At 38.5% G+C, this 24349-nt stretch overlaps 1 protein-coding gene across 1 annotated transcript; it reads right to left on the bottom strand.

Moving 5' to 3' along the window:
- Positions 1-6923: 6923 nt before the first annotated feature.
- LOC104847196 (olfactory receptor 4C15-like) lies at positions 6924-9201 on the bottom strand. Its single transcript, XM_010601961.3, has one exon. It carries the CDS (start codon positions 8414-8416, stop codon positions 7493-7495), a length of 924 nt encoding a protein of 307 aa, XP_010600263.1. The 5' UTR covers positions 8417-9201; the 3' UTR covers positions 6924-7492.
- Positions 9202-24349: the final 15148 nt, after the last annotated feature.

Below are 24349 nucleotides of genomic sequence, written 5' to 3'. Positions count from 1 at the left end.
AACCAGGATGACCTGCATGGGAAATGCATCTCTCTCCAGGAGACTGTCCTACCTACAAATAAAGGAATAGCTAACATGCATTTTAACAGGCAATTGGAAATCATGCCTATTCCCCCAAATATTTCTTTAAAAATTTGAGTTGAACTGGGCCTTCAAGATGAATTAATTCATTTCTTATCAAAAATAAAGGCCAATGGAACATTGCCTAACTGTATGCTTAACAAAAATAAGGATGCATTAAGTTTTGGGTTGTCTTTGTTTTTGTTTTAGTCTTCATTTTAGGATGTAAACAGAAGCTGACAAAAATAATAATACCTACTTCAAAGTGTTCTGCTGATGACTGAGTGAAATAATGCAAGGAAAAAAGCAATTGCTCAGTGCCTAGTGTCTAGGATACTGTCCATGTAAGGTCTTATTATCCCTATTCTAGTAACAGCTAAGTTATGGTTTGAGAGTTCAGGAAATAAAAAAACATGTAGATCTTGGATTTTCTGTCTCCACAGCCAATGTCCATTCCACTGGATCAATAACAAGCAGTGAGAATGTTTCTTTTCTGGGAGAACTTCAGAGTAAGGATGGCCTTTCTACACTCTCCACACACCTCTCAAGGTTAAAACCTTCTGATTCATTTGTTCATGTTTAAATTAGACACCTCAGGGAAAAAAAACTCCAGATGATTTATAATCAGAAGGTAATGGCCCTACCATACACAATACATATCAAATACATATACAAAGGGCAACAACTATGGAAGTGAAGAATAGAAACAAGATATTCAACATAAGCCAGTCTTAAGACTTAATTTATTCTTAACCAATTGTTCAAACCATGTGACCTAACACAATCAAGTGCAACTCCTCAAGGTATATTCGTTTCAAAATTATATAACATTATTGTAAAATAGTTCATATATTGCTTACCTAAGCATCTCACAAGACTATGATGAGGGCCAATTTTGAAGATGTGAAAGCATTGCTTATTTCAAAGAACTGTTGTTGCAAACTGTGGTCATTATTGTCTCACTTAATAAACCAGCTGCTTTCCCCATGGAAAGCATTTCCACGACTCAACCAAATAATTATTTCAACTTCTGACTTCATTTTCCGTAGATAGACAAAGCTTTGAAGGATGAATGTGTCTTTGTACCTGTAATAGAAATTTATCACTCAAATCATTTACGTAATTATATGTTTGCTAAAGAGACGAAAAAAATACTTGTGGGGCTTATAGTGGTAAAGTGATTTTGTTAAATGCCACTTAGAATTGACAAACAAAACTAATGAATATACAATTTTACAGGTTTATGTCATCTATTTGTTTGCTTTTAAAAAAACATTTTCCTTATGTTCCCAGGGACCTTGGCAATCCTAAATTGTGCCAGCACTGTTAACTCCATATCTAGCTGCAAGGTGTTATCCAGAAACAAACAAAAAATAAAAACATAAGACAAACCCAAAAGGGTCATTGGGTCTGTCAACAAACATATCTTAAAATATAAAGATTATCAATAAAGGGTTAACCTAACCACAGAAGGCCATAACCACAACAGGTCAATTTATTTCTCAGGATCCATAGGGCTTCAAACTCTAAGAAACTGTATCAAAGGGGTAGGACTGAGTGCTCTAACTTGTTGAATGGACTGTGGAAGTGCCTACCAAAACAAAGTGAAAATTTACCCCCGGAAGTGAGTTAGAGATCTACCCAACATCACACATAGCCCACATCACAGACAGCAATTATCATATGACAGACCCTGGACCCCTGAGCCAATAGACCAAACTGTCAGAAAAGATAAACAAGAAAAGGTCACCCAGTCATGACCTTAGTTCTTTGTATTTACTTAAAACAAAGATAGTCTGTAAGTAATTTTCTTATAGGCAATTACACTAATGGCTGTGAAGATCTCCTTGAAACACTATTACTCGTAAGGAATCTGCACCTGTCAAAATTGTACAAAAAGCACTTATTGATTATTCTTCTTTGGATTTTGGTTTCTTTGTAGCCTGAGTGCTTGCAGCCAATTTCCCTTTTTGTGTTTTCTGATAAGTCACAATAAAAAACTCTGTTGCAGAAGGCTTTAGTGAAAGTTATCACTCTACAACAGATATAGGACCCAATAGTGGTCAGTTTAGCCTAGGACAAAAGTAAGGGAGACAATGAAGTGAAATAAGTAAGAACATCAACTCCAGACTCATACAGGCTTGGATTCAAATCCAAGCTCTTCTATTTAGTTATGGCTCATGGAACAAGTTACTTCCAATCCTTGGTTTCCACTTCTGAAAAGTGAGTATACTAAGAATGCCTATTCATAGAATCAGGTAACACAATATGCATAAATACATTCAACAGGAGATCAAGCCCCCAGACCACTGACACAGGGAATTGGCAACATTTTTTCTTATGCTTAATTCCCCTTTTACCACGAACAGGGCTGACAAGTGCTTTTACTGATAAGCTCTTTGACTCTTTGTTTTACTAATTTAAAAATGGAAATTATTTTATTTGGTCACAGTGTAGGTATGCCAATTGTTTTAATGCATAGCACTATTGAATGACCTTTGTAATCCTTTAGTACCTCTCAAACACCCATGAGTCCACTTCTACTTCAGGCAGCTTCTTTACACAAAGAAAATCAAGTTGTCTGTAAATTAATTAATGCTAATTTATATTGATGATTAAATGGTTCTAAGAATGCAAAAATGTGAATTATAAATCTCACCATACATCATTTTTTTTTTTTTTGAAAATTCTGGTGTTGCCAATCTCCTATTCTTTGTGGAGAAAAGTTCATTCAGTGCCTGGATAAAATGTGAATGCCATTTCCAAGTCTTATTTCTACATCTAAGAGAGAGAGAAAGTCTCACAGGCACACAAGGCAGAGAATGTTCCCCACTGCTTCTCAAGTGCTGTTTCCAATTTGATGTCATGGAACAAAAAATAGAGAAGGAAAAGATTTGTCCTTTATTTCCAACTGGAATTTAAAGAGGTTTCCCTGAGAGGACACGAACCTGTAGAACTGCCTCTCAGTTGCCCTCCGGGGTTTGAAAATTTTCCATCAGCATGATTCTCCAAGACAGTTTAATGTGGTTTGAAGTACTTAAGCATTGGCAAATTTCTATGTCCCAAATCAATCAGGATTTTTTTTTTTGTTTTAATCTCCTTCTTTCATAACTACTCCTGAGATTCTATGTGAAGATGTTTTCACTTCCCTTTATGTTCAGGAATATAACAATGTGTACGCTGGGATGGAAATGCCTATGTTCTTACTAAACGCAAGAGCTCAGTTCTGGGATCAGGCACAGCATCTATACATGAGGACAGCATGTGCTGTTCTTGGGCTGGGGTAGCAATGAGTGCTTATTAAGGAATAACATATTTCATATAGAAATATGCAAAACTACATAGATTAACCCAAATGTTACCTTTTTCTCTACATACCTGATCTTGATATTCCATGACTTTAAAACTAAAAGCCTGATTTCTGTCCCTGGGTGGTACAAATCGTTAATGCACACACCTGTTAACCAAATGGATGGATGTTAACGTCCACCTCGAGGTACCTCAGAACAAGGTCTTGGCCATTTACTTCCAAAAAATTAGTACTTGAAAGTTCTATGAGGCATAGCTCTACTCTGACACACATGGGGTCCCCATGGTCAGAATCAACTTGACAGTAACTGGACTTTGTTGGTTTGTTTAATATTTTCTTCTTTTGTCATGTTATATGAAAAGAATGAATGACAGATCAGTTTGCTCTGATGAAATGTAGCATTGTGATTGAAGTTTGAGGGAAAACCTGGAGATCCCCCATCAGGCCGCTTCAGAAAGGGGCCAAACCAAACAATACGTTGTTCCATTCGGTATTTAAACATTTTAATCTACCTACTTCTATGGCAGTTCATACCCCACAAAAGATGTAAAATTGAAGTGATTCATCAGAAAAGTTAAGGCCCAGAAGCACCTTCAAATCAAGCACCTATGGGAACAAAGAACAAGGGTTGCTTTCTTTTTATCAAAATTTTAGAGGTTTGCCCTGACCAGAAGAACTACCTGACATGGATACATTCCTTGTGATTCAAGGACAGAAATCCACAGAAAACTGCCTGATACAGGGCCTGGATTCTGTGGAGAAACTGGGTGTTCTTGTTAGGTACCATGAAGATGGACACTCCTTTAGGAGGTCTTCCTCCACTCTCAACACCCTCAGTCAGAGCATGGACAGATGAGAGCTTTATAAGGGCCCACACAAAAGGCCCAAGGACAAGGATCAGCAGGGGACTGTTTTTATCCCAGAGCCCTGAACTTCCGTCCCCGGAACTGAGCATCTCAGCAAAACTCTGATAACCCAAAGTAGTGTAATCCTGTGGAAAAAATAAACAAAGATCTAGCCTTCTGAAGCCATTTGGATGCCAGTCCATGTAACTGGAACTGGGGTCCCAGCAGCAGGACCAGTCATAAGTTGATTGGGGCTGAATAAGAGCCCCTGGAAGATACTGTTTGACTCCATGGATGGGATAGAGTATGGAAGAGCAGCATGAAAATTATAAATGGTCAGGAGTCCATAGAGTCATGTCCAAGGTGGGATGCTATACCCAGAAGGCACTACAGACTTCCCAGTCACAGGCACTGGAGAATGTTGGACATTTTACAGCAGGCTCTCCAAAGCATGGAAGCAGGGACAGGGTTCTGCTTGTCCAGGTCCAAGGGTAGTTTCCTGTAAAATATCAGTTCTTCAAATCTGTGAATATAAAATGAGATTGTAAGCCATTTAGAGAGTTCAGGGGAGGAAAAGTATTCCAGACAGAAGAAATAACTTATGGGCGCTAAGGCTCTACGGCAAGAGTATATGTGATTAGCAAGCAGAAGAGAAAGCGTCACATGGACTGGAGGATCAGTGAGGGGTCAGCCCTGAGAGAGGAGTTCAGAGAGGTGGGAGGGTAGCAAGATTAATGCTGCCTGATCTTTAGCAATTGTAAGGTTTTAGCTTTTATCCTGAGCACCACTGCAGTTAAGCAGATTCATAATATGATCTGACTTACGGGTTTAAAGGATAACTACAAATGTCTTGCTGAGGATAGAACTGGGGTATTGTATACAAAGGTAAAAGTAGGGAGACTAAGTAAGAGGGACTTGCAATAATCGAGGTGAAAGAGGATGGTGGCTTGGAATTAAGTGACAGCTCTAAAAAATGATAAGAAGTTTTTGAATTGGGGATATATAGGTTAAAGCTAACAGCATTTCCTGATAGAGAGGATGTGGGCAGGGAGAAAAACAAACCAAATGAGCCCTCAGTAGAGATGGAGGATGATGTGAGTGGAGTCTGTTTGGGGATTGGGTCAGAACAACCAGAAATACTGCTTTGGATTTATTCAGTTTAAGAAACCAACTTGTCATTTAGATGGAAATACCATGGAAGCAGTTGGATGTCCAGATCTCAACCTCAAAGAAGAAGCCTGGGCTGGAAATATTAATTTGGGCACCTTGGTCATGTAAGAGATTATGTAAAGGAAAAGTGAATAGAGCAACTGGGTTAAACGATGTTAATTGATTTAATAAGATGAGAAATGAAAAACTGCTGTTAAATATAATGATGCAGAGGTCTGTGGTGACCTTGAAGAGAGGATTTTCAGATAGTTCTAGTTATTTACATGTGACTGAAGGGAGTTTAAAGAGGTTGGAAGGAGAGAAAGTGGGGCTGGACATTTTAGAGATCCCATTTATTTTTCCTTCCAAGGAGGGAGAATGAAATGGGGTATTAGATACAAAGGAAGCAGAGTAAAAAAAAAATACTTTTAACAATGAGAGACGTAATGGATTGCTTCTTTGATGATGCAACTGTTGCAGTAGAGAGGGAAACATGGATGAAATAAGAGTCAGAAGAGATTCTTAGGCAACAGTCCTTGTGTAAGCAGTGAGGAGATGAGTTCCCATGTAAAAGTAAAGAGACGCTGGTTGTCTTTGGTACGGGTTACAGATACGTCACTTACAGTAGCACTTAAAAGGCAGCATATAAGTGAATGGATGCTGTCAGATTGATAGATATAGCTACAGGAGTCTGGAAATTCTCTTTTGATAATTTAAATTATTTCATTGAAATAGGGAGAAAGTACATCAATGCTTCCCATTAAGTTTGATGCTTGTAGTAATTTTTTAAGCAGATACCTTTCTTCAAATTGAAGTATCTTTCAATTCCTACTTTGCTAAAACTCAGTATCATAAACAGTTGAGAATTTTTCAAATTCTAATACAGAGGTAATCATACAATTTACCAGGTAGTATTAGTAAAAACAAGTCTCCATAACAAAACAGTATGAACAAGATTTGTTTCAGATGTCAGGGTGTCAAAAAAAAAAAAAGTCAGACATTAAGCTGTTAAATAACATGTTTAATGGGTAAAGGCTATTTAATGTGAACTAATTTGGAGATCCTATAGAACTATAAGAAATTTGTGAGAACAAATGAACATGGAATACTGCATCATTAATGAACAGAATAGCTCATAACTGTAATAGATGATGTAGATTCAGATATTACTTTATTTTTTAACAGTGACTTAAGCAAGTTGGAAATTTATTTACCTCTTACATATAGGAATTCTGAGCCAAGTAATATGGGGCTGCTATTACAACTCTACAACATTAGGGTTTTAGAATCCTTCAGTCTTGCGTTTCCACTAACCTTAACACACATCCTCAAAGTCCAAGATGATTGCCTGAATTCCCACCACAATTCCACATTTACAGAATTACCATTTAATATATCACTTTCATTTACATTTTGTTCACCATAATTGATCACATGATCACACCTAACTACATTGGATGCTGGGGAATCTCTTTTAGCTAGGAAGCAATGATTCTTAAAAAAAGAACAACAGCAACAAACAACAACAAAAACCATTACCATCCCCTGAGTTTGGACTCAGAAGGTTTCCAGATTTGTGATATTTATAAGGAAAGCAGAAGCCACATCTTTCTGACATAGAGTAGGTGGTGATTTTGAACCACCACACTTTATGTCAGCACCTGAGGGCTTACCTTGTGTGCCACCAGAGCTGCTTAACTGGGATCAGGACCCTAAAAGTGAACTTTTTCTTCAGTTAAAATAGTTTCATGAAGTTCCTATTCCTGATATCTAAGATTTTTTTTCTACTATCCTTAAGGGCTTTTCAAAGTATGGTGTACATGGCAAGAAGTTTAGAATATAATCTGATTCCTCTTTTTTAGTGATTTCTTTTCTTTACTATATTCGAAACAAACATAAAATTCAACTTTCCATTAATTACCTATAAGGATACTTAGCTGCCAACTCCAAGATATGAGTGATCTGAGGGTGGTAATAGCATTTCCTGACCTACCCATCAATATTTTTCTGTGGCATTACATTACTTTCTGCCTTACAAGTTCCCACCCCTATAAAGCATTTTGTTAAGCCCGTTTTGAATTCTTTCCCCTTGAAATTTAAATTTTTAAGTTTAATGTTTTATTTTTCATCAGAAACCCAGCAATCTGGTCCATAATTTCCTCATAGCATTTTTCACTTCCTTATTCCTGAAAGTGTAAATCAAAGGATTGAGCAAGGGAGTTACGAAGGCATAAACTATGGTCACCATCTTGTCAAAGGAGAAAGCAGATGGATGTCGGGCATAGATAATTATGCATGGGACAAAAAACAAAACCACGATAGCAGTGTGAGATCCACAGGTGGAGAGAGCTTTCAGCCGTCCTTCAGAGCTATGAGTTCGTAGTGAGAGCAAGATGACAAAATAGGAGATAAGCAACAAGGAGAAGATTATGATGCAGATAAACCCACTGTTGGCAACGACCAAAAAGCTGCTGATGCAAGTGTCAGTACAGGCAAGCTTCAATAATGGGTTCAAATCACATAGGAAGTGATCGATAACATTGGGGCCACAGAAGGACAGCTGGAAAATAAGGAGAATTTGTATCACAGAATGCAAGAAGCCCCCTGTCCAGGCTACCCCCATCAGAATGCCACAGAGCTTCCAGTTCATGATAGAGGGGTAGTGCAATGGCTTGCAAATGGCCACATAGCGGTCATAGGCCATGGCGGTCAGGACAGTCACCTCCACTCCAGCAAAGAAGTGATCAGCAAAGACCTGGGTCATACAGCCCTTGAAGGAGATGGTTTTCTTCTCATAGAGGGAGTCCACAATCATCTTTGGCGCAAATGCAGAGGAATAGCAGGCATCCAGGAAGGACAGGAAGGCCAGAAAGAAGTACATCGGGGATCCCAGGAGTGCTGGGCTGCTGACAATTGTCACCACAACTAGCAAATTGCTCCCAAGAGTTGCAATGTAGCAGAACAAAAATACAATAAATATTATTTTCTGAACACTTGGATTCCATGAAAGACCCAAGAGAACAAACTCAGTTACAAAGCTTTGGTTTTGCATATTTCAGAGGAAAAGGTGGAAGCTAACACAGTGACCATGTAGAATCTGAAATTATGAGAAACATATTTGTCTCAAACCAGTTTATGATATTAGCGTAGTCATCAAAGTATTGGTGCATCCGTAATCAAAATTATTTTAAATGCTTCTGCTGTTGTTAAGAACATAAAATTAGAAATTTCTTGAGCCATCAGTCAGAACTGAGGTTAAACTCTTTAAAACAGTCAGAGTTTCAATAGGGGGAAGGGAACCATTCACATGTGTTAGGGATGACAAATAGTTTTTAAAGTGGATGCCAGCTTTGACTTGTTAGTAGTAGCTACCAAGAGTGAAATGTTGAGGAGGATTCTGAAGCACATCCAAGCTCTGAGGAAAGGAGGACTGTAATGTATTAGTTATGCCTCCCATTGACATGGCATGGGAACCAGGATGACCTGCATGGGAAATCCATCTCTCTCCAGGAGACTGCCTTACCTACAAATAAAAGAACAGCTAACATGCATTTCAAGAGGCAATTGGAAATCATGCCTACTTCCCCAAATATTTCTTTAAAAATTTGAGCTGAACTGGGCCTTTAAGATGACTTAATTCATTTCTTATCAAAAATAAAGGCCAATGGAACATTGCCTAACTGTATGCTTAACAAAAATAAGTATTCATTAAGTTTTGGTTCGTCTTTGTTTTTGTTTTAGTCTTCATTTTTAAACGTAAACAGAAGCTGCAAAAAATAATAATACCTACTTCAAAGTGTTCTGCTGATGACTGAGTGAAATAATGCAAGTAAAAAAAGCAATTACTCAGTGCCTAGTGTCTAGTATACTGTCCATGTGAGGTCTTCTTATCCCTATTTTACTATTAGCTAAGTTATGGTTTGAGAGTTCAAGAAACTAACAAAAGGTAGATCTGGGATTTTCTGGTGCCACAGCCAAAGTCCATTCCACTGGATCAATAAAGAAAGCAGTGAGAATGTTTCTTTTCAAGGGAGAACTTCAGAGTAAGGATGGCCTTCCTACGCTCTCCACACACCTCTCAAGGCTAAAACCTTCTGATTCATTTGTTTATGCTGAAATTAGACACCTCAGGGAAAAGAAACTCCACAGGATTTATAATCAGAAGGTATTGGCCTGACTCTATATATACACGCATACACATCAAATATATACACAAAGGGCAACAACCATAGAAGTAAAGAATAGAAACAACATGTTCAACATAAAAAAAAGCCAGTCTTTATTAATTCTTTAATTAATTAAGACTTTGTCAATTCTTAACCAATTATTTGAACAATGTGACTCAATACGATCAAGTGCAACCCCTCACGGTATATTTGTTTCAAAATTATATAGTACTATTGTAAAATACTTCATGCATTGCTAAGACTATGATGAGGGCTAATTTTGAAAATGTGAAAGCGTTGCTTATGGCATAGAAGTGTTGCAGATTGTGCTATTATTATCTCACTCAGTAAACCAGCTGTTTTCCCCATAGAAAGCATTTCCATGACTCAACCAGATAATTACTTCAACTTTTGACTTCATTTTCCATAGGTAGACACAGCTTTGAAGGATGGTGTGTCCTCCTTTATACGTATAACAGAAATTTATCATTCAAATCATTTACGTAATTACATCTTTGCTAAAGAGATGAATAAAATACTTGTAGGGCTTATACCAGTAAATTGATTTTGTTGACTGCCACTTAGAATTGACAAATAAAACTAACAAATATAAAATTTTACAGTTTAATGTCATCTGTTTGCTTCCTTTTTTTATTAATAATTTTTATTGACCTTGAAGTGAACGTTTACAAATCAAGTGAGTCTGTCACATATAAATTTATATACACCTTACTCCATACTCCCACTTGCTCTCCCCCTAATCAGTCAGCCCTTCCAGTCTCTCCTTTCGTGACAATTTTGCCAGCTTCCAACCCTCTCTACCCTCTCATCCCCTCTCCAGACAGGAGATGCCAACAAAGTCTCAAGTGTCCCCCTGATACAAGTAGCTCACTCTTCATCAGCATCTCTCTCCTACCCACTGTCCAGTCCCTTCCATGTCTGATGAGTTGTCTTCGGGAATGCTTCCTGTCCTGGGCCAACAGAAGATTTGGGGACCATGACCGTCGGAATTCCTCTAGTCTCAGTCAGACCATTAAGTCTGGTTTTTTATGAGAATTTGGGGTCTGCATCCCACTGATCTCCTGCTCCCTCAGGGGTTCTCTGTTGTGCTCCCTGTCAGGGCAGTCATTGGTTGTGGCCAGGCACCAACTAGTTCTTCTGGTCTCAGGATGATGTAAGTCTCTGGTTCATGTGGCCCTTTCTGTCTCTTGGGCTCATAGTTGTCGTGTGACCTTGGTGTTCTTCATTCTCCTTTGATCCAGGTGGGTTGAGACCAATTGATGCATCTTAGATGGCCGCTTGTTAGCATTTAAGACCCTGGATGCCACATTTCAAAGTGGGATGCAGAATGTTTTCATAATAGAATTTACTTTCCCAATTGACTCAGAAGTCCCCTTAAGCTATAGTCCCCAAACCCCCGCCCTTGCTCCGCAGACCTTTGAAGCATTCAATTTATCCTGGAAACTTCTTTGCTTTTGATCGAGTCCAGTTGAGCTGACCTTGCACGTATTGAGTATTGTCCGTCCTTTCACCTAAAGTAGTTCTTATCTACTAAGTAATCAGTAAAATACCCTCTCCCACCCTCCCTCCCTCCCCACCTCGTAACCACAAACGTATGTGTTCTTCTCTGTATATACTATTTCTCAACATCTTATAATAGTGGTCTTGTACAATATTTGTCCTTTTGCCTCTGACTAATTTCACTCAGCATAATGCCTTCCAGGTTCCTCCATGTTATGAAATGTTTCACAGATTCGTCACTGTTCCTTATCGATGCGTAGTATTCCATTGTGTGAATATACTACAATTTATTTACCCATTCATCCGTTGATGGACACCTTGGTTGCTTCCAGCTTTTTGCTATTGTAAACAGAGCTGCAATAAACATGGGTGTGCATATATCTGTTTGTGTGAAGGCTCTTGTATCTCTAGGGTATATTCCGAGGAGTGGGATTTCTGGGTTGTATGGTAGTTCTATTTCTAACTGTTTAAGATAAGGCCAGATAGATTTCCAAAGTGGTTGTACCATTTTACATTCCCACCAGCAGTGTATAAGAGTTCCAATCTCTCCACAGCCTTTCCAACATTTATTATTTTGTGTTTTTTGGATTAAGACCAGCCTTGTTGGAGTGAGATGGAATCTCATCATAGTTTTAATTTGCATTTCTCTAATGGCTAATAATCGGGAGCATTTTCTCATGTATCTGTTAGCTGCCTGAATATCTTCTTTAGTGAAGTGCGTGTTCACATCCTTTGCCCACTTCTTGATTGGGTTGTTTGTCTTTTTGTGGTTGAGTTTTGACAGACTCATATAGATTTTAGAGATCAGGCGCTGGTCGGAGATGTCATAGCTGAAAATTCTTTCCCAGTCTGTAGGTGGTCTTTTTACTCTTTTGGTGAAGTCTTTAGATAAGCATAGGTGTTTGATTTTTAGGAGCTCCCAGTTACCTGGTTTCTCTTCGTCATTTTTGGTAATGTTTTGTATTCTGTTTATACCTTGTATTAGGGCTTTTAACGTTGTCCCTATTTTTTCTTCCAAGATATTTATCGTTTTAGTCTTTATGTTCAGGTCTTTGATCCACTGGGAGTTAGTTTTTGTGCATGGTGTGAGGTATGGGTCCTGTTTCATTTTTTTGCAAATGGATATCCACTTATGCCAGCACCATTTGTTAAAAAGACTATCTTTTCCCCAATTAACTGACACTGGGCCTTTGTCAAATATCAGCTGTTCATATATGGATGGATTTATATCTGGGTTCTCAATTCTGTTTGGTCTATGTGCCTGTTGTTGTACCAGTACCAGGCTGTTTTGACTACTGTGGCTATATAATAGGTTCTGAAATCAGGTAGAGTGAGGCCTCCCACTTTCTTCTTCTTTTTCAGTAATGCTTTACTTATCTGAGGCTTCTTCCCCTTCCATATGAAGTTGGTGATTTGTTTCTCCATCACATTAAACAATGACATTGGAATTTGGATCGGAAGTGCATTGTATATATAGATGGCTTTTGGTAGAATAGACATTTTTACTATGTTAAGTCTTCCTATCCATGAGCAAGGTATGTTTTTCCACTTAAGTAGGTCCTTTTTAGCTTCTTGTAGCAGTACTTTGTAGTTTTCTTTATATAGGTCTTTTACATCTTTGGTAAGATTTATTCCTAAGTATTTTATCTTCTTGGGGGCTACTGTGAATGGTATTGATTTTGTGATTTCCTCTTCGATGTTCTTTTTGTTAATGTAGAGGAATCCGAGTGATATTTGTATGTTTATCTTATAACCTGAGACTGCCGAACTCTTCTATTAGTTTCAGTAGTTTTCTGGAGGATTCCTTAGGGTTTTCTGTGTATAAGATTATGCCATCTGCAAATAGAGATCATTTTACTTCCTCCTTGCCAATCCGGATGCCCTTTACTTCTTTCTCTAGCCTAATTGCTCTGGCTAGGACCTCTAGCACAGTGTTGAATAAGAGCGGTGATAAAGGGCATTCTTGTCTGGTTCCCGTTCTCAAGGGAAATGCTTTCAGGCTCTCTCCATTTAGAGTGATGCTGGCTATTGGTTTTGTATAGATGCTCTTTATTATGTTGAGGAATTTTCCTTCAATTCCTATTTTGCTGAGAGTTTTTATCATAAATGGGTGTTGGACTTTGTCAAATGTCTTTTCTGCATCAATTGATAAGATTATGTGGTTTTTGTCTTTTGTTTTATTTATATGGTGGATTACATTAATGCTTTTTCTAATATTAAACCAGCCTTGCATACCTGGTATAAATCCCACTTGGTCATGGTGGATTAATTTTTTGATATGTTGTTGAATTCTATTGGCTAGAATTTTGTTGAGGATTTTTGCATCGATGTTCATGAGGGATATAGGTCTGTAATTTTCTTTTTTTGTGATGTCTTTATCTGGTTTTGCTATCAGGGAGATGGTGGCTTCATAGAATGAATTAGGTATTATTCCATCCTTTTCTATGCTTTGAAATACCTTTAGTAGTAGTGGTGTTAACTCTTCTCTGAGAGTTTGGTAGAACTCTACAGTAAAGCCATCCAGGCCAGGGCTTTTTTTTGTTGGGAGTTTTCGGATTACCGTTTCAATCTCTTTTTTTTGTTGTTGTTATCGGTCTATTTAGTTGTTCTACTTCTGATTGTGTTAGTTTAGGTAGGTAGTGTTTTTCCAAGAATTCATCCATTTCTTCTAGGTTTGCAAATTTGATAGGGTACAATTTTTTGTAATAATCTGATATGATTCTTTTAATTTCAGTTGGGTCTGTTGTGATGTGGCCCATCTCGTTTCTTTTTCGGGTTATTTGTTTCCTTTCTTGTATTTCTTTAGTCAGTCTGGCCAATGGTTTATCAATTTAGTTAATTTTTATCAAAGAACCAGCTTTTGGCTTTGTTAATTCTTTCAATTGTTTTTCTGTTCTCTAATTCATTTAGTTCAGCTCTAATTTTTATTATTTGTTTTCTTCTGGTGCCTGATGGATTCTTTTGTTGCTCACTTTCTATTGGTTCAAGTTGTAGGGACAGTTCTCTGATTTTGGCTCTTTCTTCTTTTTGTAAGTGTGAATTTATCCATATAAATTGGCCTCTGAGCACTGCTTTTGCTGTGTCCCAGAGATTTTGATAGGAAGTATTTTCATTGTCTTTGCATTCTATGAATTTCTTTATTCCCTCCTTAATGTCTTCTATAACCCAGTCTTTTTTCAGGAGGGTATTGTTCAGTTTCCAAGTATTTGATTTCTTTTCCCTAATTTTTCTGTTATTGATTTCGACTTTTATGGCCTTGTGGTCTGAGAAGATGCTTTGTAATATTTGGATGTTTTGGATTCTGCAAAGGTTTGTTTTATGACCTAATATGTGGTCTCTTCTAGAGAATGTTCCATGTGAGCTAGAAAAAAAAGTATACTTTGCAGCAGTTGAGTGGAGAGTTCTGTATAAGTCAATGAGGTCAAGTTGGTTGATTGTAGTAATTAGGTCTTCTGTGTCTCTATTGAGCTTCTTACTGGATGTCCTGTCCTTCTCCGAAAGTGGTGTGTTGAAGTCTCCTACTATAATTGTGGAGGTGTCTATCTCACTTTTCAGTTCTGTTAAAATTTGTTTTATGTATCTTGCTGCCCTGTCATTGGGTGCATAAATATTTAATATGGTTATATCTTCCTGGTCAATTGTCCCTTTTATCTTTATGTAGTGTCCTTCTTTATCCTTTGTGGTGGATTTAAGTCTAAAGTCTATTTTTTCAGAAATTAATATTGTTACTCCTGCTCTTTTTTGCTTATTGTTTGCTTAATATATTTTCTTCCACCCTTTGAGTTTTAGTTTGTTTGTGTCTCTAAGTCTAAGGTGTGTCTCTTGTAGGCAGCATGTAGTTGGATCGTGTTTCTTTATACAGTCTGAGACTGTCTCTTTACTGGTGCATTTAGTCCACTTACATTCAGCGTAATTATAGATAAGTATGTGTTTAGTGCTGTCATTTTGATGCCTTTTTATGTGTGTTGTTGACAATTTCATTTTTCCACTTACTTTTTTGTGCTGAGACCTTTTTCTTTGTAAATTGTGAGATCCTCATTTTCATAGTATTTGACTTTATGTTTGCTGAGTCGTTATGTTTTTCTTGGTTTTTATTTTTAGTTAAGGAGGTGTTATACCTCTTTGTGGTTACCTTAATATTTACCCCTATTTTTCTAAGTAAAGACCTAACTTGTATTGTCCTATATCGCCTTGTATCCCTCTCCATATGGCAGTTCTATGCCACCTGTATTTAGTCCTTCTTTTTGATTATTGTGATCTTTTACATAATGACTTCAATGATTCCGTGTTTTGAGCATTTTTTTTTTAATTAATCTTAATTTGTTTTTGTGATTTCCCTATTTGAGTTGATACCCGGATGTTCTGTTCTGTGACCTTGTGTTGTGCTGGAATCTGATATTATTTGTTTTCTGAAGAAACAGTTTCCTTTAGTATTTCTTGTAGGTTTGGTTTTTTTTTGCAAATTCTCTAAGCTTGTGTTTATCTGTAAATATCTTAATTTTGCCTTCAAATTTCAGAGAGAGTTTTGCTGGATAAGTGATCCTTGGCTGGTAGTTTTTCTCCTTCAGTGCTCTGTATATGTCATCACATTGCCTTCTTGCCTGCATGGTTTCTGCTGAGTAGTCTGAACTTATTGATTCTCCCTTGTAGGAGACCTTTCTTTCATCCCTGGCTGCTTTTAAAATTTTCTCTTTGTCTTTGGTTTTGGCAAGTTTAATGATAATATGTCTTGGCGATTTTCTTTTTGGATCAATCTTAAATGGGGTTCGATGAGCATCTTGGATAGATATCCTTTCGTCTTTCATGATGTCAGGGAAGTTTTTTGCCAGCAGATCTTCAGCTATTCTCTCTGTGTTTTCTGCTATCCCTCCCTGTTCTGGGACTCCAATCACACGTAAGTTATCCTTCTTGATAGAGTCCCACATGATTCTTAGGGTTTCTCCATTTTTTTTTTAATTCTTTTATCTGATTTTTTTTCAGCTATGTTGATGTTAATTCTCTGGTCCTCCAGATGTCCCACTCTGCATTCTAATTGCTCGAGTCTGCTCCTCTGACTTCCTATTGCATTGTCTAATTCTGTAAATTTATTGTTAATCTTTTGGATTTCTGAATACTGTCTCTCTATGGATTCTTGCAACTTATTAATTTTTCCACTATGTTCTTGAATAATCTTTTTGATTTCTTCAACTGCTTTATCAGTGTGTTCCTTGGCTTTTTCTGTAGATTGCCTTATTTCATTTCTGAGGTCATCCCTGATGTCTTGAAGCATTCTGTAAATTAGTTTTTTATATTTTGTATCTGGCAATTCCAGGATTGTATCTTCATTTTGGAAAGATTTTGATTCTTTAGTTTGGGGGGTTGTAGCAGCAGTGATGGTCTGCTTCTTTATGTGGTTTGATATCGATTGCTGTCTCCAAGCCATCACTTAGATATTATAGTGATTTATTCTATATTTGCTCACTGAGTCTTATCTTGTTTTGTTTTCTTTCAATATACGTGTATGGGCTACTAGATTGTGCTGTCTTGATTGTTGTAGCCCTTGACTCACTTATGACCTATTACCAGCTGGTTTGGGCTGTTACCGGATATATATGCCTGAGCCCATTCACTATTCTTGAGTAGACTCTGATTTTGGGTCATCAAGTGTGTGATGCAGACTGTCACTTATCCACCTAGAGAAGTAGTAGTGATAGTTGTGTGCACCAGATTCTAGTAGCAGCTGGGGTTCACATTCCAGGGGGGGCAGGATATTGACAGGCTTCCCCCAAGTGTCAGTGAGGTAGGTGTGTCTCTATTCCTAAAGCACTTTGGTGGGTGTGCTCTGCAGCTGTACCTTAGGCCCCCAGTGCAAGTACCTCTACAGATTGGTAGATGTCACCCTCCTTAGACCCCTAAGGCAGGAGGCTAGGTGGTCTGGGGGGAGCTTCAGCCCTCAGTTCCCTGTTGTGGGTCAGTGAGGGCTCTGTTGAATACGCAGAGTTATCAGACCTGGGAAACTTGTCTTTCCAGTGAATCCGCTAAAACAATTGCAGTCAGATCCCTATCAGATATGTCTTTGCATTATAATAGCCGCCTTGTTCCCTCTAGGGATGAAAGCCCAAGACAGTGGATCACATATGCTTGGCTGGAGCTGGTTCTGTTTTTAGTCCAATTAGGGAAGGATTTTCGGTCTCTGGGTTTTTTGTAGTTGCTTCTCTCAGGCCAGGAGAATGGGTTAGGAAAAGATCAAAAAAAAATTGAAAAGAAAAACAGCAGAGCAGTTCACTCTCTGGCTTAGGAAATTCCAATGTTAATGGAGCTGCCTGGGAAGGGGAGGGGAGGGTTCAGATAAACAGAAGAGAGTAGCACCCCGGAATATAGACAAAGTTGCTTATCTTGCTTGGGATGACTGTTTTATCTGAGATTCCCGAGGGGAGCGTCGACTGTGTGCGCTGGATGGGTAGAGATTGCCCCTGGGCTTCAGGCCCGCCTCCTGTGCTTGCGCTGTCTCAGAAGCCACTTTTAGTTCCTCTGCTCCTAGTCTAAAGCCCAGCGCCAAGGTTCCCCGGCTGGGACGCTGCACTCCTGGCTCCGAAACCAGTCACTGCCTCCCAGAGACTTCTCCTCCCGCCAGCCGCGTCTCAACCGGCTGCGCCCCCCCAGGTCAGTTCAGGGGAGTAGGGCTGCACCCCGTGTTTGCGCCGTCACAGGATGCTGTGCTCAGCTCCCCAGCGCCCAGTCCAAAGCCCAGCGCCAAGGTTTCCTGACTGGGACACTGGCTCCAGGCTCCGAAAACAGTCGCTGCTTCCCCGTGGTTGTTCGTTCTCAGTCTCTGTCACTCAGGTCAACTCTTTAAATCTGTGTTTGTTGGTCAGGGTTCGTAGATTGTCATGTTTGTGATCGATTCACTTGTTTTTCTGAGTCTTTGTTGCAAGAGGGATCCAAGGTAGCGTCTACCTAGTCAGCCATCTTGGCCCCCTCCTCCTGTCTGCTTGCTTTTAAACAGCCATTTTTCTTATGTTCCCAGGGACCTAGGCAATCCTAAATTGTGCCAGCACTGTTAACTCCATACCCAGCTGCAAGTGGCTACCCAGAAAACAAAAACATAAAACAAACCCAAACAGGTCATTGGGTCTGTGAACAACCATATATTAGAATATAAAGACTATCAGTAGAATAAAGGGTTAACCTAACCACAGAAGGCCGTAACCACAACAGGCCAATTTGTTTCTCAGGATCCATAGGGCTGTAAACACCAAGAAATTGTATCAAAGAGGTAGGACTGAGTGCTCTAACTTGTTCGATGGACTGAGGAAGTGCTTACCAAATGTAAGTAACAATTTACCCTAGGAAGCGAGTTGGAGATCTACCCTGTATCGCAGGTAGCCCACACCACAGAAAGCAATTATTGTATGACAGACCCAGGACCCCTGAGCCAACAGACCAAATTGTTAGAAAAGAGAAACAAAAAAATGCCTCCCAATCATGATCTTAGTTCTTTGTCTTTCCTTTAGCCAATGATAGTCTGTAAGTCATTTACTCATAGGTAATTGTTCCAATGATTGTACAGAGCCCCTTGAAACACCCTTACTCTTAATGAATCAGCACCTGTCAAAATTGTATAGAAAGCACTTATTGATTATCCTTCTTTGGATTTTGGTTTGTTTGTAGCCTGAGTGCTTGCAGCCAATTTCCCTTTTTTTGTTTTCTGATAAGTCACAATAAAAAACTCTGTTGCAGAAGGCTTTAGTGAAAGTTATCACTCTACAACAGATATAGGACCCAATAGTGGTCAGTTTAGCCTAGGACAAAAGTAAGGGAGACAATGAAGTGAAATAAGTAAGAACATCAACTCCAGACTCATACAGGCTTGGATTCAAATCCAAGCTCTTCTATTTAGTTATTTCTCATGGCACAAGTTACTTCAAATCCTTGATTTCCATTTCTGAAAAGTGAGCTAATAAGAATGCCTACTGATAGAATCAGATAACACAATACGCATGAATACATTCAACAGGAGATCAAGCCCCTGGACCACTGACTCAGAGAATAATTGTCAACATTTTCACTTACACTTAATCCCCCCTTTATCATGAACAGGGCTTACATGTGCTTTTACTGATAAGCTCTTTCCCTTGTTCTTTTATTAATTTAAAAACGGAAATTATTCTATTTGGTCACAGTGTAGGTACGCCAATTTTTTTAATGTATAGCACTTTTGAATGACCTTTTTAATCCTTTAGTATCTCTCAAACCCACATGAGTCTACTTCTACTTCAGGCAGCTTCTTTATACAAAGAAAATCAAGTTGTCTGTATATTAATTGATGCTAATTTATATTAATGATTAAATAATTCTAAAAATGCAAAAATTTGCTTTATAAATCTCACCATATATCATTTTCCTTTTGAAAATTCTGGTGATGGCAATCTCCTATTCTTTATGGAGAATAGTCCATTCAGTGGTTGGATAAAATGTGAATGCCACATCTAAGAGAGACAGAAAGTCTCACAGACACACAAGGCAGAGAATGTTCCCCCTGCTTCTCAAGTGCTGTTTCTAATTTGATGTCATGGAACAAAACACAGAGAAGCAAAGGTCTCCTCATTTATTTCCAACTTCCCTGAGAGGACATGAACCTGTAGAACTGCCTCTCAGTTGCCTCCCGGGGGTTTGAAAAGTTTCATTCAGCATGATTATCCAAGGCACTTTTATGTGTTTTGAAGTACTTAAGCACTGGCAAAATTGCAATGTCCCAAATCAATTGGGAATTTTTTTTTTTTTAATCTCCTTCTTTTATAACTACTCCTGAGATTCTATGTGAAGATGTTTTCACTTCCCTTTCTGTTCAGGAATATAACAATGTGTATGCTGGAATGGAAATGCCTATGTTCTTACAGAATGAAAGAGTTCAGTTCTGGAATAAAGCACAACATCTCTCCACAAGAAGTCAAAAAAATGTTTTTAACAATGAGAGCAGTAACAGATTCCTTCTTTGATGATGTGACTGATCCAGTAGAGAGGGCAATACGGATGAAATAAAAGACCAAGGAGATTCTTAGACAAAAGTCCTGTGTAAGCAGTGAGGAGAGGAAGTCACATGTAAAAGTAGAGAAAGACTGGTTTTCTTTGGCAAGGGTCCCAGATACTTCATTTACAGTAGCAGTTAAAAGGCAGCATGTAAGTGAATGGATGCTTGTAGTCTGATAGATACAGTTGTGGGAGTATGGAAATTTTCTTTTGATGGCTTAAATTATCTCGATGAAATAGAATGTTTATCTAATGTTTCCAATTAAGTCTGATTTTTCTGGTAGTTTTTTAGGTGGATATCTTTTTTCAAATTAAAGTATCTTTCTATTTCCACTTTATTAAACTTTTTTATCATGAGTAGTGGTGGATTTTGCATATTTTAATATACCGGTAATCATGTATTTTACAAGCTAAGATTAGGAAACCCAAATCCCTATAGGAATCCTGGTGGCACAGTAGTTAAGCATTTAGCTGCTGTCTTAGTTATCTGGTGCTGTTATTACAGAAATACCACAAATTGGTGGCCTTTAAACAGAAATTCTTTAACTCACAGTCTAGGAGACAAGAAATCTGAAATCGGGGCACCAGCTCCAGGGTAAGGCTTTCTCTCTCTGCCTGTTCTGGGGGAAGACCCTTGGCATCAATCTCCTCCTGGTCTAACAGCTTCTTAGCACAGGAACCCCAGGTCCAAAGGACGTGCTCCAATCCTCATTCTTCATTCTCGGTGGTGTGCAGTCCTCTTCCTCTCTGCTATATTCTCTCTCTTATATATCAAACGAGATTGACTCAAGATACAATCTAAACTTGTGGATCGAGTCCTATCTTATTAACATAACTGCCCCTAATACTGCCTCCCCACTCCCATGGTTCTGTCAGTCTGTAGTATTGTAGGGGCCTCCATGTTGTTGTGATGCTGGAGGTTATGCCACCAGTATTCAAATACCAGCAGGGTCACGCATGGTGGACAGGTTCCAACTGAGCTTCCAGGCTAAGACAAACTAGGAAGAAGAACCTGGTGGTCTACTTCCAAAAAGAATTAGCCAGTGAAAATCTTATGACTAGCAGAAGAACATTGTCTAATATAGTGCCTGAAGATGAGTCCCTCAGGTTAGAAATCACTCAAAATAAAACTGGGGAAGAGCTGCCTCCTCAAAGCAGAGTCAACCTTAATGACAAAGATGGAGTCAAGCCTTCTAGACCTTCATTTGATGATGTGGGATGACTCAGAATGGGAAGAAACAGCTCCAAACATCCATTAATAATCCAAACATGGAATGTACAAATTATGGATCTAGGAAAATTAGAAATTGTCAAAATTAAATGGAAAACAAAAACATTGCTATCCTAGGCATTAGTGAGCTGAAATGGACTAGTATTGGCTATATTTTGAATTGGACAATCATATGGTCTACTATGCTGGGAAGGACAACTGGAAGAAGAATGGTGTTGCATTTATTGTCAAAAAGAACATTTCAAGATCTATCCTGAACTATAATGCTCTCGGTGATAGGATAATATCCATACACCTTTTTACTAGACCAGTTGATATGACTGTTCTTCAAATTTACCCACAAACCACTAAGGTCAAAGATGAAGAAGTTAAAGAGTTTCACCATCTTCTGTAGGCTGAAATTGATCAAACATGCATTGATAAATACTGTTGATTGGAATGTGAAAGTTGGGAACAAAGAAGAAGGATCGGTAGTTGGAAAATATGGCCTTGGTGATAGAAATGATGTCAGGGATAGTGTGACAGAATTTTCAAGACAAATGACTTATTCATTGTAAATGCCTTTTTTTCAACAACATAAACAGTAACTATACACATGGATCTCACCAGTGAAATACACAGGAATCAGATAAACTACATATGTGGAAAGAGATAATGGAAAAGCTCAATATCATCAGTCAGAACAAGGCCAGGGGCCGACTGTGGAACAGATAATCAATTGCTGATATGCAATTTCAAGTTGAAGCTGAAGAAAATTAGAACAAGTCCACAAGAGCTAAAGTACGACCTTGAGAATATCCCACCTGAATTTGGAGACCATCTCAAGAACAGATTTGACTCACTGAACACTATTGAACAAATATCAGACTAGTTGTGAAATGACATCAAGGACATCATACCTAAAGAAAGCAAAAAGTCATTAAAAAGACAGAAAAGAAATAAAAGACCAAAATGGATGTCAGAAGGGAGCCTGAAAATTGCTCTTGAATGTTGAGTAGCTAAAGGGAAAGGAAGAAATGATGAAGTAAAAGAGCTGAACAGAAGACTTCGAAGGTTGATTATAGAAGACAAAGAATTATAATGACATGCGCAAAGACCTGGACATAGAAAGCCAAAAAGGAAGAATATGCTCAGCATTTCTCAAGCTGAAAGGACTGAAGAAAAACTTCAAGCCTTAGGTTGCAATATTGAAGGATTCTACAGGGAAAATAGTAAGCAATGCAGGAAGTATCAAAGGAAGATGGATAGAATACACAGTCGCTCTACCCAAAAGAACTGGTCTATGTTCAACTGTTTCAGGAGGTAGCATATGATCAGGAATAGATAGCACTGGAGGAAGAGGTCCAAGCCACACTGAAGGTATTGGTAAAATCAAGGGTCCAGGAATTGAGGGAATACCAATTGAGAAGTTTCAACAAATGGGTGCAGTGCTGGAAGTGCTCATTCATCTATGCCAAGAAATCTGGAAGACAGTTACCTGGCCAAGTGACTAGAATAGATCCACATTTATGCCTATTCCAAAGAAAAGCTGATCCAACTGAATGCGGAACTGATTGAACAATATCATTATCATCACACACAAGTAAAATTTTGCTGAAGAGCATTCAAAAGCAACTGCAACAGTACATTGACACAGAATGGCCAGAAATTCAAGCAGGATTCAGAAGAGAACATGGAACCAGGCACATTATTGCTGATGTCAGATGGATCTTGGCTGAAAGCAGAGAATATCAGAAAGATATTTACCTGGGTTTTATTAACTATGCAAACGAATTTGACTGTGTGGATCATACCAAATTATGGATAACATTTTGAGGAATGAAAATTTCAGAACACTTAATTATGCTGATGAGGAACCTGTACATAGATCAAGAGGCAGTCGTTTGAATAGAACAAGGGGATATTGCTTGTTTTAAAGTCAGGAAAGGTGTGCATCAGTGTTGTATCTTTTCACCATTCTTATTCAATCTGTATGCTGAGCAAATGAAACAAGAAGCTGGACTATACGAAGAAGAATGGGGCATCAGGATTGATGAAGACTCATTAACAACCCACAATTTGCAGATGACACAACCTTGCTTGCTAGCATGAAGGAGACTTGAAGCACTTACTGATGAATATCAAAGACCACAACCTTCAGTATGAATTGTGCCTCATCATAAAGAAAACAAAAATCCTTACATCTGAACCAATAAGCAACATCATGGTAAATGGAGAAAAGATTGAAGTCAAGGATTTCGTTTTACTCGGATCCGCAATCAACACCCATGGAAGTAGCAGTCTTAGAAGCAAGGATGGAGAGACTATGTCTCACATACTTTGGACATATTATTAAGAGGGAGCAGTCCCTGGAGAAGGACACCAGGCTTAGTAAAGTAGAGGATCAGTGAAAAAGAGAAGACCCTCAACCAGATGGATTGACACAGTGGCTGCAACAATGAACTCAAGCATAAGGATTTTGAGGATGGTGCAGGACCGGGCAGTGTTTCGTTCTGTTGTGCATAGGGTTGCTATGAGCTGGAACTGACTCGAGGGCACCTAACAACAACAACTTGGAGGATGCATAGAACAGATAAAAAATGTGTGAGATCTAATTGATAGGTAATATTACATGAATGGTCAGAACAACGCATATAATAGAAGATGTAGATTCTGAGCCTACTTTTTTTTTTTTAACAGTGACTTAAACGAGACCGAAATGTATTTTCCTCTTACATAAAGGCAGCCTGGGGCAAGTTGTATGGGGCTGGTATGGCAGCTCCACAACATCAGGATTACGGGCTCCTTCTGTTTTGCTTTTCTGCTAACCTTAACACACATCCTCATGGTCCACCATCGCTGCTTGAATTTCCACCAAAATTCCACATTCACAGAATTACCTTTTATTTTATGACTTTCATTGGCCAGAACTTAGTCATGTGGCCACACCTAGATACATGGGATGTTGAGAAATGTAGTCTATTAGCTAGGCAGTAGTATGTCTTAAAAAAAAAAAAGGAGAAAACAAAACCTGTTGCCATCCAGTCAATTCTGACACATATCAATCCCATAGGACAGG

The sequence above is a fragment of the Loxodonta africana genome, unplaced genomic scaffold (assembly GCF_030014295.1).
Source record: "Loxodonta africana isolate mLoxAfr1 unplaced genomic scaffold, mLoxAfr1.hap2 scaffold_272, whole genome shotgun sequence".
NCBI classification, from domain to species: Eukaryota; Metazoa; Chordata; class Mammalia; order Proboscidea; family Elephantidae; genus Loxodonta; species Loxodonta africana.
Note: the sequence above shows the minus strand (reverse complement) of the source record. Positions and strands in the feature narration are given on the sequence as shown.

Bases quoted from the DNA above. Each gene is read 5' to 3' on its own strand.
- LOC104847196 (XM_010601961.3), bottom strand. From the start codon at position 8,416: ATGCAAAACCAAAGCTTTGTAACTGAGTTTGTTCTCTTGGGTCTTTCA.